The sequence below is a fragment of the Pelodiscus sinensis genome, chromosome 1, assembly GCF_049634645.1.
Source record: "Pelodiscus sinensis isolate JC-2024 chromosome 1, ASM4963464v1, whole genome shotgun sequence".
In the NCBI taxonomy this organism is placed as follows: Eukaryota; Metazoa; Chordata; order Testudines; family Trionychidae; genus Pelodiscus; species Pelodiscus sinensis.
Genome location: NC_134711.1, coordinates 111,317,339 through 111,337,161, shown reverse-complemented (window position 1 = coordinate 111,337,161; position 19,823 = coordinate 111,317,339). Strand labels below are relative to the sequence as shown.

At 41.3% G+C, this 19,823-nt stretch overlaps 1 protein-coding gene across 8 annotated transcripts in view; it reads right to left on the bottom strand.

Moving 5' to 3' along the window:
* The window catches only part of CALD1 (caldesmon 1), a 245,860-nt gene that overhangs the window by 32,800 nt on the left and 193,237 nt on the right, over positions 1 to 19,823 (bottom strand). For 6 of the 8 annotated variants that reach the window (XM_075897320.1, XM_075897309.1, XM_025190909.2 and 3 more), the window contains 3 exons: positions 4,111 to 4,257; positions 2,104 to 3,514; positions 1,363 to 1,446 (listed from right to left, as the gene is read on the bottom strand). In XM_075897320.1, the coding sequence (XP_075753435.1) occupies positions 1,363 to 1,446; positions 2,104 to 3,514; positions 4,111 to 4,257 (1,642 nt within the window). The remainder of the gene's footprint in view (positions 1 to 1,362; positions 1,447 to 2,103; positions 3,515 to 4,110; positions 4,258 to 19,823) is intronic. The other 2 variants (XM_006135483.3, XM_014579693.2) reach the window with 1 other exon arrangement.

Here is a 19,823-nt window from a genome sequence, read left to right as displayed (position 1 = left end):
TGTCTTTTGATCGCTCCCGGTCTTGCCCTCATTTAGCTGAATAACTCTTTGCTCGGTTTTTTGTATTGGGAGGCAATCTGTTCCGTTTTTAATTTAACCGTCACGATTGTATCTCCAGCAAGAGTCCTTCAACTGTTCTCCTTTGCTAGCTAACTTAGCCTAGTTTTACCAATCCTGCCTCCTATGAATTACAAACATTCTTCTAACTTCTTCATTGCCCTGTGTGGTTCTTTTGAATCTCACCCATGTCCATCTTCAAATGAGGGACCCAAAACCAGACACTGCGCTCCAGAAAAGTCTGTAGCATCTTTTGCTATTAGTACTGAGGATGGACTATTCAATTGTAATACACTGAGTTCCAGTAGCTGCCTTCCTACACCCCAAGATGTTGGGCCATATCTTCAGCAGGTTCAAATTTGCAACATCAATGGGGCTGCATTGATTTACAGGAGGAGAAGATCTAGCCTCAGGTTCTCCAGGCAGGTCATCCCTCCTTTACTAAATATTCAGCCAGCAGAGCCATGGCTTACTTTATTCCACCTGGATGTACTCAATCCCAAAGGGGCACAATCCTAAGAGGCCCTGAGCACCATCAGCTTTTTTTAAAATCAATGGAGGTTGAGGAACTTAGCACCTTGCAGGATTGTACCAGAAGGGGTACACTGCACAAATGCTCAGCACCGCTCCCTGACTGCCAATTACCAGTCTGAGGCTATAAAGGGTTCCCAATCTTATTTACTTACCATACAGTAAAACACCATGGCACCAGCTCCTGTGTTTACAGTAGAAATGCAATGCAGTAAATTTTGCAGAATTTCTCTTTAAAACAAAAAAAGAATCTTGGGTCTGCAAGGTTTATATAATTAAGCACTGGATTATTTGGGGGAAGAGATATCATTAGTTAGATCAGGTAAGTGGCCAAAGGGACCTGGAGATATCCATGATTATTACGAAAGTAGATCTCAGTCACAAGAGGAAAGTTCATCATAGTAAAGTGGAGAAAACCAGGGAAGGATGATTAGTTTGTATAATCCTGAGAAATTCTTCTTCAGGGCCCAAATCTTGCTTGCATCACTTATGTGACTGAGTCCCCACTGAAGTCATAGGAGCACTCATTTTAAGTAAGACAAACAGCATTTGGTCTCAAGGCCCCCACTTACAAGTTAATTAACCATATACTTAACACTGAGCACATGACTAGTCCCATCCCTATTGATGTCAATGAGACTACCCACCTGCTTAATGTGAAGATTGTGCTAGAGTGTTTTGCTGGTCCAGGCCTTTACGCTAAAGGCCCCTGCTGAATTTGTTTCAATCCCTGCACATTTCCTTATAGCATCCATGTTTGTAGCTCATAATTACCTGCGGTTTTGTGAAGGTAGGTCGAAGTTTCTCATCTGGTAACTTTTCCTTTTTAGCTTCCACTTTAACCTCTTTCTCTTCCCCCTTTTTATTTTTAAGATGAAAATGTCATTCTGCAACAAGCCCTGTCCACTCACATTTGTCAAAGCTGTGCTCACATACCCATCTGGTGCTGCCGTGCCCACATCTGCTCCGTGTGCAGCTGTGCTTGCTCTTCCCCTCACAAGGGACAGTGATCCCATACCCCCTCTGGACTTTTGCGCTTACTTCTCCCTTGTGCGCCAGTGTGTTCACATATCCCAGCAGAGAGCGCCCCCAGCTTTGCTTGCTTCAAACAACATACATTTTTAGTCAGCATTCTTCACACACCATTTCCCAGGTGCCCACATATCTCCTGTGACGAACTGTGCTTTGTCATCCCTCGGGCATTACTGCACTAGGCTGGCTTAAAGCAACAGAAAAAGGCAGCGGTAAATTGTGTAGAGATCTTGGCATGCAAGGTTTTCCTTTGCGGGATCTCAGAGCCAGGGTGGGAGAGCTTAAGTGTGCCATGCACTGCATTATTGATAAGTAGAAGCAAGAAGCTTTAGTAAAAAGGAAATCAAATATTGATGGAACAGAGAGTTAGTAGTTTAAACATAGGGACACAATTGTGAGTAAATTCCAATCCAATTTTTGTCTTGCATTACATTTCTCACATATCACAGGCTTCATTATTTTGGTGCAAAATGTTTACTGTACCTGTTTTCTTAGGGAGATTGCTTGAGGTTTTTCCTGTTGTACCTTCTTCTCTTTTACCTGTTTTTCTTCTATTTTCTTCTCTTTTACCTGTTTTTCTTCTACTTTTTTGTCTTCAATTCTTTTCTCTTCTACCTTTCGTTTTGCCTTTAATTTCTCCTCTTCTAGCTTAGCCTTTTCTTCAGCTGCTCTCTTCTTCTCCTCTGCCTTAGCCCTTTCCCTTTCTTCTGCTTTCTTCTTCTCCTCCTCTACCTTAGCCCTCTGCCTTTCTTCTGCTTTTTTCTTCTCCTCCTCTGCCTTAGCCCTCTGCCTTTCTTCTGCTTTTTTCTTCTCCTCCTCTGCCTTAGCCCTCTGCCTTTCTTCTGCTTTTTTCTTCTCCTCCTCTGCCTTAGCCCTCTCCCTTTCTTCTGCTTTTTTCTTCTCTTCCTCTGCCTTAGCCCTCTCCCTTTCTGCAGCTGCTCTCTTCTCCTCCTCTGCCTTAGCCCTCTCTCTTTCTTCAGCTGCTCTCTTCTCCTCCTCTGCCTTAGCCCTCTCTCTTTCTTCAGCTGCTCTCTTCTCCTCCTCTGCCTTTGTCCTCTCCCTTTCTTCAGCTGCCCTTTGCTCCTCTGCCTGAATCTTCTCCCTCTCTTCTGCCTCAATCCTTTCTTTTTCCTGGGCTGCTCTCTTCTCTTCTGCTGAAATTCTCTCTCTTTCTTCTTCAGCCTTTTTTTGTTCCTCTGCCTTAACCCTCTCCCTCTCTTCTGCCTCAAGCTTTTCCCTTTCCTCTGTTCTCTTCTTTTCTTCCTCAGCCTTTTCCTCTTCTTCATCCCTAAGCTTCTCCTGATCTAGAGTTACAGTTAGATTTATGGCCTCCACCTCTGCCATTGGCTCCCCTACAAGTAGGACACTCGTATCATTCTCTGCTTTGTGTTCCTCTGCATTGACATGTAGGGTTTTTACTTCTAATACCACCATTCCCTCTTCTTTGTCTATTGTTTTCTTTTCTGTTGTTACTTCTACCTGATTTTCCTCTATGGTTCTCTGTTCTGGCTTTTCCTCCTGCGCCTCCTCATCTTTTTCTTCTTTCTTTTCTTCTCCATCTTCATCTTGTCTCCAGTTGTTCCTCTGGTACGATTTAGTGACAGTTTCAGTTTCATCAATCTCGTAACGGCCTCGGCGAGTTTCGATCTTTTCCTCTTTCCCCATGGTCTCATTTTCCGCCACATTGTTTATCTCTCCCCCACTTGGTAGTGACACACCCTCCTCTGTGACTGTTGGGTCAAACTCCTTTTGACGGTCCAGGGCTTCCTGAAGACGCTTTTGGCGTCTTTCCTCCCTTCTTGCCAATCTCTCCAAGAATGCAGCATTGTCATCCCCTTCTCCCTGAGTGTCTGTTACTGTTGTTGTAGTATGTTTGGTCTCCTCTTCTGCCACACTGTACAGGAATGACAACTTTGCATTAATTAAGCACCATAACAAAAACATTTCCTTATAGCTAGTTCCCAGAAATAGGACACATTGAAATTATTACATGGCTCTGGAACAGGATAGATTAGCTATTTTAAAGCAGTGTTTCTCAAAGTGGACTTAGGGCTGCTTTGGGAAGCTGCTAGTGGGCCCACACCACTTTGTTTACCTAAAAGATCCATAGTCATGGAGCCTTGTGGCTCCTATTGTCTCCAGTTTGCCATTTCCAGCCAAGGGGAGCTGCGAGAAGCAAGCCCACAGAACATTTTGAGAAACACTGTTTTAAAGTTTTAAGAAAACAATGCCAGGGAAAATTATGAAATTGTCACCTTTTACATATTTGGTGTTTTGTAATACTGATGGCTGAGAATGTTTCTCCTCCATGCTCCTGAGTCGGGACTCAATCCCACATCCATTGAAGTCAACAGGAGACTTTCTATTGACTTCAGTAGGCGTTGGATTGGTCCCTGGAGCTTTGGGACAGCTGAAATACAGATATACACACTCCATGGATTGAGAGCTCCACCAATTAGTCTATATGCAACCAAATGAGTAGAAGCTTACTTGTTCTGGGCATTAACTTCTGGTTTCTCGGTCATTTGTCCTGGTAGCTCATCATCTTCCTTTTGCCGAAGTCTCTCCTGTCGAGCCCGTCGACGGCGTTCTCTGGCAGCTTCTTCCTCGTCATCATCATTTCTTTGATAGGCTAGTCTGCAATGCATCATTTGAGAGGGGTTAATACAGAGAATATCATATATATTCATGTGTTTCACGAATGATTTGTGCAATACTAAATACTGTTTTCAATGGTGCTGTGGATGCGATTAAAAGGGATGCTGTCAAATACAGAACTTTACGCTGAAAATTTACTTTGCTTTTTCAATTAGTGCTTTCTTTGACATCGCTTCTCCGGACCAGACTACAGGAGTGCTCCACTACTGCGTAGACATGAGGCCTAACACCCAGTGTGTTCATCTCTCCTTGAATATTACTGCAATGGAATTTTACCCTGACAAAGGGAAGCAAAGCAGAAGCCTCCCATGTAGAATGCTAAAGTGAAGTCATTTGACCGCAAGGATCTGGAAGGATTTTTTCTGCTATGTCCATTGTTACTCATTTTCACAGCCTGTTGTGTGGGTAGAGGAAGGGATGACCTCTTCAGAAACATTATGTATTAGCCATTAAAGGAAGCAGAGTACCTTATCGGATTAAACCAGTGACCTAATCTGCTTTGGCATATGTTAGTTTTTTATTGGTCTACTTTGGACTCTCTAATTTGTCCACATCTTTCCTAAAGTGTGGTGCCAAGGATTGCACACAGTACTGCAGCTGAGACCTCACCATTTTCAAACAAAGTGAGAAATTACTTCCTGGGTCTCTCATCTGACACTCCAGCTACTACACACCTGGAGGATATTAGTCTTTTTCATAACTGCAGCACATGCTTGACTCATGCTCAGTTTGTGATCTACTGTACCACAGCTCCTTTTCAGCAATACTGCCACCTACCTAGTTGTTACCCATGTTATAGTTGGGCATTTGATTTTTTTTCCTATGCAAAATACTTTGCTTGTTTAGCTTAGAGAAGAGAAGACTGAGGGAAGTCTTCAAATACGTGAAAGGCTGTTATAAAGAAGACAACGATCAATTGTTCACCACCAGTGTTAGGAAAAGAAATAAACTGCCGAGTTGATGGCAAGGGAGATTTAGGTTAGCTATTATGAAATTCTTTCTAACTGTCAGGGTGATTAAGCTCTAGAATAGGCTCCCAAGGGAGGTCCTTGTCATTCGAGGGGATTTTAAGAACAGATTAGGCAAACACCTGTCAAGAATGGCCTAGGTATATTTGGTCCTTCCTCACTACAGGTACTTGAGAAGATGACCTCTTCAGGTACCTTCCAGCCCTACATTTCTAAGATTCTATGATTCAAGTCTCCTTCTCCACAAGAGCTTTTAACTTTTCCTTTTCAAGAACAGTCCTCATCACAGGAAGTAAAAGGTGTCAACAGAGTGGCCACAAATCATTGCATGGTTGGGAGGAGAGTTCAAAGGAGAAGAGAAGGAGCTCAGAAGACTGAGAGAAAAAAAGCCATTGTCATTTGCCATTAATGTATAGGGGTACCGATGAGTCATGTAGTTCTAAAATGAAAAGCAAGTGAAAGTAACAACAAACTAATGGGGTCTTTCTTAACTATGCTTCTGTAGGGGAAGTAAATTCTCCCGGAGATAGGAATAAACTGATTGCAGAAGAACCACTTAATGTTAAAAGACTCGGATATCTTTTTAATCCTGGCTGAAATCCAGCCGTAAAAGCCATCTATTGTGGCTCTGACAATATTTTGACCAGAGGAGCTCTGTGTTTGGCCTTCGGCATCTGAGCAAGGAGCACCAGACATGGTTAGTGGGATGTCTAAACCATGACCCTAAAAGATAATGAAGTTGTATACAATTCCTTCTATGCACAAACAGAAGGCTCACAGACCGCAAAGTGAAAAAAAATCCCATATGTCCAGAAAGTCAAAAAGCAAACCAAAATATCGTCGATCTCCAGCATGTGTCAGACGAGGGCAAAACTTGTTTCCTAGTTTTGGGCCCCTTGAATACAAATAAGAAATAAAAAAAAAACCTTGTAGTATCCCTCAAAGTGGTAGTAACATTTTTAAATACACCTACTATATATGTCATACCAAATACCTTGCATAAAACATATAGGTATATGCGCAAAAACAATAATACTAGCAAATGTCAGATATTGTACATAAGGGTTGACTTTTATGTTAGCATATGTGTGAATTCATTCCTTTTTCTCAATTATTTGTTTAGTAGATGCAACAGCAATAAGGGTATCTAAATTTTTATATCATATTTTATGCAAAAATGTCCCAAATTACTTTCTAGGCTGTCTCTCTGTGGACTGCTTCACTCATCTCAGAAATGCAACAATTTCTGGAATAAAACACTGCAGCCTTTATAAACCAGTCACACTATGTACCAGTTAAGATAGGAGGGAAAACTCCTCCAGTTGAAAATGTGGGAGGGAGTAGGTAGGCACAATATAATTAGCATCCTTACTGTTAAGCAAATTGCTCAAAAAGAGTTAGGCAACAGGAAAATCCATAGGAGTAAGCCACCTAAGTGCCATTTGTGCACTTGACAATCCATTCCTCTGACTACAAAGCTCCTTCTCCCACTCCTACTTCTCATGTCTTTTTCCACAATGTCCTGTATTCATGAAATGGCATCCATATTCAACCATAGGTACTAGAACTAGCGGTGTTACTGCACCCCTCAGCTTGAAGCAATTTCCATCATCTAAGGCAGCCGTGGCCAACACGCGGCTCATGAGCCACACGCAGCTCTTCCCCCACAAAAGTGCAGCGCGTGAAGCCGCTCCTGCAACTCCCCCCCCCCCCAACAGCCCTTGGCACCTCCACCCGCCCCCGGCTCCCTGTCGTCGATTCAAAATGGCGCCCAAGATGGTGGCCATCGACGGGAGCTTGCTTGTTCCTTAAAGGGGCAGCCTCCTTTTTTCCACTGCTGTTTCAGCTCTCTTTGTTAAATGGGTTGGCCACCCCTATCTAAAGGGTTTACAGTTGATGGCTCTCAACACCCCACTATACAAACTGTTGAAGTAACCCAGTATTCTGTTTGAAAGTGCCCCAGTCAAATCCCCCCTAAAATCTCTCTTCCTCCCTGAAGCCTGAAGAAGCAATTAAGTGTATGTCTACACTACAATGTAAGCGCAAGGGTGGTCAGCTGTCTCATGTGAGGGAACCCTGGGCTTGTGTGTCTATTTTGTATTTTAACTTTATGTTAAGACTTTTCTAACCTATGCTTGAACCTAGGGCTCTGACATCCAAACACAGTACACAAACCCGAGTGCTTAGTGCCCCCTCTCCCCAAAATGTGGCTGTTTTAGCCCTAAGATTGTGGTGCACTGTGGGAAAACTTTACTGCCCTCTCTGCTTGTTACCAGAAAGCAGCTCACTTTGCAAAAAGCTTGATATGTGTGCTCTCCATTGCAAATTCAGGAGGCTCTATGACAGCGTGCTTGCAGATCGGTGATCATAAGAGAAGAATTAACGCTGAACTGAGCAGCTGCAGTTGGTGGAGAGGAATGCGTGTGGCTCCTGTTTTAATAGAATAGAATGCGGATAGTTTGGATAAAGAGGACTAAAGATGTCTTCCCATGGAATTATGGGATACTTCTGTCCGACATTGAGTCAAATAATAGGACTTGGACCCTGGGTCCCAACTAAACTCAAAATTGAACTCTCCAGCTTTATAGGGTCATGGAACCCTGGATGTGAGCCCTAGGTTAGTGCAACTGTTGTGTAGATGCAAGGAAGGTTAGACCTGATCTCATCCTCAAGCTTGGTTATGACGCAGGGTAGAAATACCCTGAATTTACCATTAAAAGTACATAAACATTTCCAGAGGCACCATCAATACATGCACCCACTGTACATGAGTAACTATGTGCTCACTGATTTGCTGTGATTGCACTAACCCATGTCATTTTTCACTCTCTCTCTTGCCCACTGTTTGTTCCTCTCACTGGTTGCATCACATCTAAAATTAGACTGGAACCTCTTTATGGCAAAATCCACATCTTTGCATTTATACTGTCAATCACCTAGCACACTTTTGGTGCAAATAGTAAATAACAAAATAAAGATGCCCAGACCTCAATTCTACATATCTGGGAGAGGGCTATTTGAGAACCATAACAACCTTTGTTACTTCTCTATCATCCACCCGTGGAGAGCTGTTTTGACATGCTGAATCCACACAAAGCACACATTACCAACCTTACATCCATTTGTCACATTTTGCGTATTTCATTCCAGGTAAGTCTCTGTTTTCTGTGTGCTATTCTGCTATATTAAGCAGTAAGAAGACAACTGGCACTCAAAAGATATTCCACACTTCCTGACACCTGATACATCTCATTAAACATTCAAAGGAAAGGAAGATGGTTTGGAAACTGCCTCCTGCCTCCTTACCAAAGATGACGTGCTCTCTATCCAACTGACGATACGAAAAGAGCAGGGAGCTGGCTGCTGCTTTGGATATGCTCTCTATGCTTATGACATGAGAAGTAAATTCTAATCTGAGATCATTCCACTGTATCAAAGCCCTGAAGTTTTTAATGTAGATCTCTTGTTAATCATTAGTAATAAGTCCCTATTACAATTATAATACCTTGTTATGGTACATATGAAATACTGGAAACCAAAAATTCCATTTGCCCCACAGGACATTTCCTGCTCTGCAATGTGGACTCTATTGATTAACACCGAGTTCCTAAAAAAACAGACATTTGTTCCTGCACAACAGGGGGAATCATTGTTTTTAAACCTCCAGGAATGAAATCCTGGCCCTGTTGAGGTCAATGGCAAAACTCCCATTGACTTCAATAGAGCCATGATGTCCCAACAGGACTTTATGTGACACAGCTGGAGACTAGAGTGGTGTGTGACGCTTATGATTGTGGTTTATACAGGCTCACACTAACTTTCTCAGGTTTTGGTTCAAAAAAATTCTGCATCTTCTGCATTTTGCTGTGAGTTTTAGATCTGAGTAAAGCTGAATGGTAATCTCAGCCAAACTTAGGATGATTTTGTGCCATAACTATTCAAAAACCATCAAGCTTCATTTGGTTTATACTTGGAACCATAAATCAGCTCAAACCTCAAACTCATCCCAGGCTTTCTGGTTTGGAGTTTCTTTAAAAAATGTTGTCCAGCTTGCCTATGTTATTGTACTATTATTATTTTTATTTATCTACATTATGGTAACACCGATATGTCCCAAACAAAATGGGAGGCCCATTGTAACAGACATTGTACAAACTTCTAGGAAGACACAGTCATTGTCCTAAAAAGAATTTACAGAATTTTCATACAAACGGCAATTAATGAATAGGAGAGAATGTGAGAGCTACATGAGGGAATGAATTGGGAAGCAGAGGAAGGTTGCAATAACAACATGTAGCTTCATTGATTAGTTACAAGCTGAACTTGATGGCTCTAAATCCTGACAGGGTTATTATTTAAGCAATGTTAATAAATATCATCAATCACTTAATCTAACTTGTCGTGAATCTCATTCAGTGGTGGGCAAAAGCAGGAAAATAGGCATGTTAACGGTGGAGAATGCTAAGGAATCCAGATGTGATAGGGAAGTGACTAATTTAAGCCAGTCTCTCCACTCCACAAGAGAGGAGAACCTGAGAATGAAAGAGACACCTGTGGATGTGAGCAGAGATTCTGTGAGAGGGGTGCAAACAATTTCAAAACAAAACTCGCAGCCCCAAGGTTTCTGATTTTTTTGGTAAATAGTCCAGTTTCCTCCCAGCATGTATAACATATACTAATAAGCCTTTTTCTCTTCTTTAAAATACTGCCACCAGTGGAAAGAGCATGTTCATTCTACCAAACAATGCACACTGAACCAGCTGTACAAACATGCGTGAGTGTAGGCTTAATACAATTTTCTATTGCATTTGTCCAGCAAGCTATTTTCAAATGGCTATTTGAATGTTTTATAGTTCAGGTCCTGCACTTCCAGAAGACTGCTTTCTTTTTGCGCACTCCAGCTGAAGAAATGAGATCAGCTGTATATATATCCAACAACTCTACTGGTAACTTTGCTATCTGCATAGCTTATTTATAACGCGTTTAGACCTTTAGTATCTGAACACCAAAACAGTAGAGGTGACTTTCCCTAGACAAGCACAATCAGTGGCTGGTGCCAGAGGAGGAACTTCAATGGAAGACTCTTGACAACAGTCTTTGTTCACAAATCTGGTCCATCAGGGCTGAGTTACTTAGTCTTTAATGCTCATTGAAAGGACTGTCTGTTTACTCAGGCTCTTCCTGGGGTGATGGGTGGAATGAGGATGGACTTTGTTATTACATAAGTTGGGGAGTTCCCTTTGTGTTATTACTATGGTTGCCAAAAGTCCCTTAATACGAGGGATACTGCTTCCTTTTTCATCTCTGCACAACAAAATTGGGAGTTGCTGAGTACTGTAAAAGGTAGCAAGAAATATTCCTGACAAATATAGGTGAGTACTGCTATTATTATTATGTCTAGAGAAAGGTGAAGAGGGGTGCTAAGAAAAAAGTCTCTTATTTTTAACATACAATGTTGGAAACCCTAATTATTGTTTAGTAATTTAGTTGCTACTGCATATGCTTCTAATATTGTGTTGTTCATATACTTTGTATGGTGACAGACACACTTCAACACTGTGAATATAAATAAATGAAACTCATTTTTTCTCCATATCTAGCAAAAGCACAAGTTGCCAGTGAGGGTTAAATTTACGCCAAGTTTCATGTTTCATACTTCAGCTGGTTTTGCTCATGCCTTACCTAAAAAATATGGTTAAATTTTTTTATGACTGGAAGCATTCTGTTTTTTCCCATTACTCAAAAACAATAGCAGGGATTCTGCTCAAACATACTGGAAAAAAAGATTCACCTATGAGCATGGACCAAGCATAGAAATGTTAATGCACCTTTGTGCATGGACCACGCATAGAAATGTTAAGACATGCATGAGGTAAAGCAAGAAGTTATAGTGGAAACTCAGAATCATGGTTACAGGGATCATGGCATAGCAATCACAAATATCTGTATAGTGCTATGTGTATGAATTTTAATACTTAACAATAAGATATTTCAGTCTTGTGAATTTGACTCACATGATTTTGTTTCTTGTAACTGAGAAATCAGAGAAAACAATGAAAAAGAATAAATGACAGGACAGAAAAATTAAAATGAGAAATAAGGCAAAAAATCATTAACAATGAGAGTGATTAACCATGGAGCAAACTGCCAAGAAAAGTGGCAGATTTTCAATCTCTTGTTGTCTTCATATTTAGACTGGATGTCTTTCCTAAAGATAATTTTTAGTAAAATGAAAATTATTGCACTATGCTCTGTAACATACAGCAGGCCAAACTAGATGATAAAATCATACCTTCTGGCCTTGAAAATCATGACTTTCCTGCCATTGACAAGACTGTCTTTTTTGTTTCTCTCGCTGATCCTCGTGTGTTTTTAGTCTTTTTGTGAATAGTTTCTTAAGTATTTCCAAGATCTTCCTACACTTTCTGAGTTAGCTAACTGCATATGCATTCCATTAATTCACCTCTCCAGGGGCAATGAGAAGCATGGTAAACCTTTATAAATAGTGATCTTAGCTGTGTCTTCTACATACCACAGCTTTTCATATTTCTCATGTCCTTATTCGCAGAGGCCTTATCCACACTAAAAGGAATATCGCGGCTGCTGTGATCAAACTTGCAGAGTTCAACTTAGTGAGTCTAGTTAAGACTCGCTAAATCAAACCTAGCTCTCCCTCCCCCCAGCATCCAGTATGCCTTCTTTTGCAAGGAGTAAGGGAAGCCAAAGGGATAGATTGCTCCCTCTGGCCTTCCGCTGAGGGGATGCCACAAAGCTCAACCATAACTAGAGATGCATACCTTAAGCTGAGCTGCCAAATATAGTGTTGCCTCATTGATTTCAAAGGCATTGTTTACACTAAGTAAGATTCTTATTCAATACATGTAAAGTAATCAGAATCTAAATACCATAAGTATTTTTCTCTCAGTCTTTGTATCCTGAATGCCCTACTTTTCATTATGATTCCTATAATGCCTGATTTAAGACATCAATAGGAAACACTGGCTACATTAAATGGTGTATACTGCAGCAATAAAGGAAAAGCTCTGATCTTCCATTCTTTGTATCAGCTGAGGATCTGACCCTTTACGTTTTCTGTGAGATAAAAGATGAGTGTGAGAAAGAAAATTTCCTTCTCGCAGATCAGTTTGTATCGATCATTTTTTAATATTTGTTCCCCTTTGATTTGGTGGAGCATTAAATACTTGCTCTTAACTAAGGAAAGAACAGATTTATTCATGCACTTAAGGGAATCTGCAAAGAGTGCGTGTATTATGTGTTGCTTTTAGACACAAGGTATAAAAAAAAGCAATGAGCAGACCAACAATCACAATGGAAAGAGAATCCGTATTAGAGAACCTGACTTTGTGGCTATCTAGTCCTTCCTGCCTAGTAGCCAGAGAAAGGTCAAAGGAGGGGCATGCTTATAAGCAGGTCTGTTGGCAGGGGGGAAAGGGGCAACTGTCCTGGGGCCTAGTGATTCAAAAGGTTCCAGGGCTCCTGGCCACTGTTTAGATCATAGGTTCCCAAACTGGGGGGGGGGGGGGGGGGGGCGTGAAGAAATTCCCCTCCCAAGTTTTGCTGCTATTTTTGTTTTTTGGCCCTGGTCAGTTCTTTTTTTTTTGGGGGGGGGGGGGAGGATGAGGGTTTCTCAAAAATCAAAAAGGGGGCGTGATGCCGAAAAGTTTAAGAATCACTGGCCTAGATGATGTTGAGGGCTGACTAGTCCCAGCCCCGCCCCTTTTGTGCAAGGCCTTGCCCCTTCCGGAAGCATAAAGCTGTACTCCCACTTTCCCCCCTTGCTTAAGGGGCTTGGTGAGTCTTTTGGCCACCCTGTTTATAGGTAAGCATTGTATGCTCAGAACTATACTTAAGCTCCAGAGATTGAGCCTAACTTCCAAAATTAAAGGTCTCCTTTGAAACGTAATTTGGCATATCCAGTGCTCCAAGCCCGCTCACACAGACACACATACACAAAGTCCTCTGGCTCATGCTGACACTATTGTTTTGTTTTTAGATCCAGGTCCTAAAACCTAAGCCTTCCAGCTGAAGCCAGCATATCATATCACTGCATTATTGTGTACAAAGGCAAAATGACTCATGCATGCCCATTATTTTTTCACAGCAGAAAAGTGATGATCTGTTTCATAATATGAAATGCAAGCAGATTCTCTGACCACATCCAAATAACTCTGGAAATTGCCTCTGAATACCTCATCATAAATCGCATGAGGGGCTGTTAACATGAAGGGTAAAAACCTTCAGCTACTGAAATAATGTTAAATTTACCTCTAACATATACTATATGCAGATAAAAGGGTTTGCTGGAAATGTCCCAGGAAAGCTTGTAATTCTCTCAATATGTGGAATCTGTAATGGTTTGCAGTTTTACTTCATCCACAATAGATGAGCAATGTATTGTATTAAACCTGTTTCAATTCAGAGGCTTCAGCTGAAAGAACAAAACAGTAACCGAGAAGAAAACAACAATTAGCCAAGACTCTTACAGGCTTTGAACCACTGAATGTTAGCCTGACTGCTTGCCCTAAAGCTTACTGGAATTAACTCAGAAATCAGTTTGTCCCACATCTGGGTCATTCAAGGAAGTGCACATAACAAGATTTACAGCTTGAAAAACAAAGGAAGACAGTAAAAGATAATCTCTACAAATGACAACGTGATCATTGCTGTTTTGTTGCCACTGTAGCAAATTGCTTTCTATTCTAGGCGACCACCTAGGCTTCTTCATAGTTTACTACAAATTAACATATGCCAAACCAGCATAGGTCAAATCCTTATTCACTCCTTTTCAGGCAACATAATCATTGAAAATTATTGGCTTTTAACCTGAGTAAGAAATGGGTAAGGATAGCCAGATTTGCCTCAGAATATTACCCACAAGTGCTACAAGCCAAATGATGAACTTGCTCTCACTGGGGATATATGAAATGGGGCTCTGAATCAGGCTGGAATCTCTAGGCCTGAGTTGCAACACAAATAAATAATAATCAATGAAGCTCTAAAAGTGAGCTTTTACTTTTTATTTGTTTCCTGCTTGGCCCAAACTCCAAGTGAAGTCACTAGGTTTGCTTAAGTAAGGAAGACTGAATAAAAAAGCAAGCAAAGATTTCAGGGTTTGGCTTGTTTTTTTGTAATTTAAAGAAAAGATTCCTTGGTGGTGGTTGTTTTTTAAATCAATTAGTAGACTGGAAGAGTGAAACTCTCTGTTCCTTAGAGAGAATTTTACACTGGTACAAATGCCATATGTAACACATTTAAACCATAAACCCAGTTTCTTTGATTAAATGTGGTTTTATTTTTACTAATTTACCTGGCCACCTTTGCTAATTATCACCACTGTTTAAGACTGAAAAAAGGGAATTTGTGGCTACAAGCTAGGGATGTAAAAATTAGGGGAAAAACCCATTAACTATGTAACCAATTGAAATTCAATTGGTTACATGGTTAAAAGCTCCGCAGGCTGCCTGTCCCGTGGGCTCCCGGTGGCTGTGGGCCCCATGAACTAATGCTTATGGGCTAACTGGCTAACCAGTTAAATTCTTACATTCCTACAAGTTTATTTTCAGAACCCTCCAGTAAACCACAATGCAGATTTCGGCAGAGGTGCAATCACATAAGAAAAGCTGCTGGGAGAACTGTAGTGAAAGCACATGATGCGCTAGGAGCCCTACTGAAGGGAAAAATCAATGTGATACTAACAAATTAGAGGATAAATGCCCATTTTGCACCCTTATTCAGCATTTACACCTATGAACTGGTACAAATTTCCATTAAAACAGACTGTAGTATCACACACAGAGTTGTTCCTTTGCTACAAACTGCAGCAGAAAGCAAAACAGGACCTTTTACTAGGAAACTGAGCTCACATCCACAAAAATACTTAACACCCAAACCCCAGACATAGGAGGCTAAGTCTGGGTTTCAGATACATAGAACCCAGTTTTGGCTCCACTGTGATCAACAAAACTCCCACCGAATGCTGTTGTCAACTAAACTCACTCAGTGCCTACATTTTCAGGATAAAAGTTCCCTCTGTGCCTAAGTTTATGCTTTAGGAATGCGCATTGGTACCTCCCTCTAAGCATGTGGATATCTAAATCCAGAGCAATAAGCCATAAGAAGCTTGGTGTTCAGCTGCCCAACTCATGTTCAGGGCCCAATCCAGGAAGCATGTTCAAAAGCCACCTAGCTGGATGTACCCAATTCAGAATCTGTAAGGAGGTGGAGTGGCTCTCACACTATAACTGTAGTCCAGCCGTTAGAAAACTCAGTTGATTTGGAGAGACCCAGGTTTAATTCTTCCCTCTGCCTGGAGGTGGGTGGGGAGAAAGGTCTTTCACTGCTCAGCACTAACTAGTGAACTAAAATTAATAGTTGGGCACCACCAGTTGCTCCTGCCATTTTTTGTGGCGTGAAGCAAGTACCTGACTCATTGCCACAAATAATACCTTAGGTGCCTAAACTGCCTGACTCCAGGTGACGGGTTCTCTCTCTCCAGGTGACTTAAGTACCTATCTCCCTGAGAAGGGCAGGACTTAGCGTATACCCCTCTTGTTAGCATCGCCCCTTAGCTAGCTTAAGTGGCTCCCCACCTAGAGTACTGGCTTTTGTGACTCAAATTCTAAAGCATCCCTCCCCTTTTTTTGTATAAGGGACTAGGCACCCAACTCAGGCTTAGTGGATCACCGTGTGTTCCTCTAATTGTCTAGGAGCCTAAAAGTTGGGCACCATGAAGCGCAGAGATGCAACACCTCAGTCCCTTTGTGGATCGAGCTCCTACTGAAACACAGGGTCTGAAATCATTGCAGAGGGGATCGGTTATCATTACAGATTAGCTGAACTGACTTCTACACAAACATTCTATTTGAATCCAGTCTTTCCTGATATCCCTCTCTTATATTTTAAGAGAGAAGAAGATTTTCATTCAAATTAGCCAGCCCATTTGCAGTCTAGACACATTAAGCTGTGACTCTACATCAGAGCTCACATACTAAGCAGGACTGGGGACTGATTCAGTATTGTATTTGGGTAAAAAAAAAAATCTCTGAAGAATACTTAAGGAGCTAAGTGTAGCGCAGAAAGCTTTGCTGGTAATTCAGTGGATGGTGTTGGTGTCCTATAACTCACTCACTGCTACATGGTAAGAGCTAGGACTACCGAATTCAGCATACAGTATACAGCATAACTTCTCATAACTTAAAGACAGGTAAGGGTTTGGTTGGGCCAGGAATAGGATTGCTGCTCAGAAAACCAAACTGAAGAAGAATCACCAGGCAGGTGAAAGGGGCTGACTGGGGGCATGTCCCCCTTCTCATCCAGGATTGCACTAGCCTCTCCCCCTCCCTCCCCCCCGGCACCTCTTAGGGAGGAGGTGCTTCCCCCCAGTTTGTACAGGGAATATTGCTGGCTGTTCCCCTTTGTCAGGGAGAAAGGGGAAAGTGCACTATTACTACATTCTGCACTCTGGCTGGGGAGCACAAGGGGCAGACAAATCCGGTCCTGCCCAAGGTGGGGGACATGCACCTCTCCCCAGCTGTGCCTGTAGGAGTTTCAGTGGCCATGGAGAGGTGCTTCTCACCTGGCCCCAAGCTACAGTGGTGAGAGAGAACTGGGGTAGTCCCCTCTCCCTGGGGCAGCTTGCCTACTGAACCCCTCATCCTCAGTGCCACTCCCGCCCCAGTGCATGTACATTTTTCATTTCATTTTCCAAAAGCCAAAACTTATTTGAGGTAAGGACCCAAGCAATGCCAGGTAAATCATCTAGTATAAGATATAAACAGCGTCTATCCTACTACAATTGTACCTTAGACTTTCTTATACATAGTAGTAGGATATAGGGATGTAAAATCCCATTTAATTTGTTTTAACAGGTCCATTATGGATAACAGATTAAAAGGAGGACAGCTGGCGAAAGTGGGGCGGTTAACCATTCTCATGACTAGTGGGATGTAAACAGGCCTGAAGGGGTGTCTTTACTAGGCTTTTTACAAAACAACCATGTAATTTTAGCTACCTGCAGCTCAACTCTGCTGTCAGTAGCAAGAGTAGCACATGTAGTGCAAATAGGGCTCCAGGTGACCCTTTTAAGCACCAAATCCTATGACTCTGCTCAGAGCAGCAGCAGCAGGAGGCATGGTGCTCAAAGCACAAGTCTCCTCCAGCACATATGGGAGCAACCTGGTGGCAGCAGCAATGAGAAATTTAAGCAAAGCTTCAGCTATGTAGGCCATGCCTTGGTGGTTGCATGGAGTGCAGCAAGAGTGAGCTGAAACCACTTTCTGCTTCACACCTGGATTTGGCCCGGTCACAGGTGTAATTTTTTTTACAGATGTCATCTAAATATATGGTCATTTATAGTGTTAATAATAACAATAACAACAACAACAAAATAGGATGCATCCACCCAAATTAGCACACAGGAAAGAAGGTAGGATCCTGGAAATGCAAAAGCTGAGTGCTTATGAATTTAAAAGTCTCTCTCTGACCTGAAAACCCAGTCCTGGCCTCCCAACTTATCTGTTCCTCCACTTTTCACCCTGGTTTCCTATTTTGAAGGCTTTTCTGTGAATTTGTGTTTACCACCCACACCTCATAACACCCAAATACCTTTATAGACGCCTTAGCAGCACAACAAACTTACAACCTATTGCCATTCACAATGCACGCAGGCAGCCAGGGTGGATATAATATTTCAGCCAACCATCACCTTAAAAAGCTTTGAGTTTGCAAAAGTTCTGCATTTTAATTTAAAAAAAATCTCCGTTTTTGATCAACTCTGAGCACCTAACACTTTATGTAAAGCATACTACCAGAACGAATTAAAAAGCAAAGGAATTGTGTAGAACGTATGTACGCAGACTTCATTCTGTTCAGGATAGCAGGGCTCTCTCCCCTATTCTTACCTAATGTGCCACTAACTATAACTATGACTATAAGTGATGGGGGCCTATTTTTAGTGTAATCTCAAATAGGATTTCCAGATGGTTTCAACAAAAATGCCGGACACACTTGACATTACATTACAATCTACATTACATTTTATTTAGAAAATACCAGACATTTATATTTTCTCACTTATATTTTCTCAGTTTGTTTCCCGAACAGAAAGCTCAAATACTACACTGTCCAGTTTAAAACCAGACCCCTGGCAACCCTAATCTCAAAAAGGGGAGTTAACGCTATTCTGGGACCCATGAGTAGAAGGGCCTATGGTTCTCAATGTTCCCCCAGAGAATATAGGGGTAATACTGTCTCCTGAAGTAATTTATTTTTGTTTGGTGCCAGAAGTGTCTCTGAAGACACCCAACAGTTTCCAGAAATACCAGAAAGTCTGTGCTGCATGAACAAAGTATTCCCTTGGGAAAGGGATAGTTGTTTGTTGTTGTTGGGATTTTTAAATTTGTTTGGGGCTTTTGTTAAAAAAAAAATAAAAAAATAAAAAAAAGAGTCTGACATCAGTTCACCATCCAGGATATCAAATGAAAATAATCTCTTTTAAAAAGTCACAGAAAGGTGACAACCCCTCTCATATTGCAGTAGACTAAATACTGAAATAAAAGCTGTAGACAAAGGAAAAGCAACCGCTCTAAGAAAACGACACGCACCGCTAGACAGCGGACTACGAAGTCTTATGTTAATTAAAATAAGCTACATTAGGGAAAAATGGTATTACAAATATGTTCAGAGCTACAACATGTGGTGTGTGGAAAAGAACTAACAAGAATCAGATGAAACAGAGTTTTGCCTAAGCTGATTCTCTGTACAAACACTACTAGATGGATACTGTGCGTGGAGAATTTAAGTGAAACTTATGTCTGTTTTTAAAAAGGACTTCAAAAACAAGCCTCTAACTCTCTTTCATGTACTTAAGAAACTAGTTGGCAACAGTGCAAGGTGATTAGGAGACAGTTTCAGTGAGACAGTACAGGAATTATGAGCACTGATCCTGCTGTTTGCTAACAGGATTATAGATGGATACATTCCATGCATGGCTCTGAAAGTTAATCTTGCTACGTCTTCCACCTTCATGAAAGGTAAAAAATCCTTCCCACAAATGAAGTGCCCCAAAAAGATATGCAAGATCACGTAAAGCTTTTATTACAACACATTATTGTTACTATGATTTATGGGGTTTCTGCAACAATTTACAGCAAGAGCCATTTAAAAAGCTGAAAACTTGCAATGCAATGATTTATAACTAGAGTTGGACAAACAGTGCAAAACATACTTTGCAAATATTCACGTGAATTTTTAAACACATCTGCTTCGAGTTTGTTTGTGTCCCTTCATTGGTTACTTTCCATTAATATTCTAGCAAATTAGGTTAGTGGTAGGAAAGTTTGCCAAAACAGTGTGTTTTAAGGGAACACTGTAAAATATTTATGGAAAGTGAATTTGGAATTCACAGTAAGTGAATATTCATATTGAATACCTGAAGCTAAGAGTTACTATTATCCAGTCAGCATGCCACAAAACTTCAATATCCATCCACTCAAGATACTCCAGTTTTCATTATCTGCTACCAAATTACCTCAGAACCAGGAATTATTCACAGAAAAT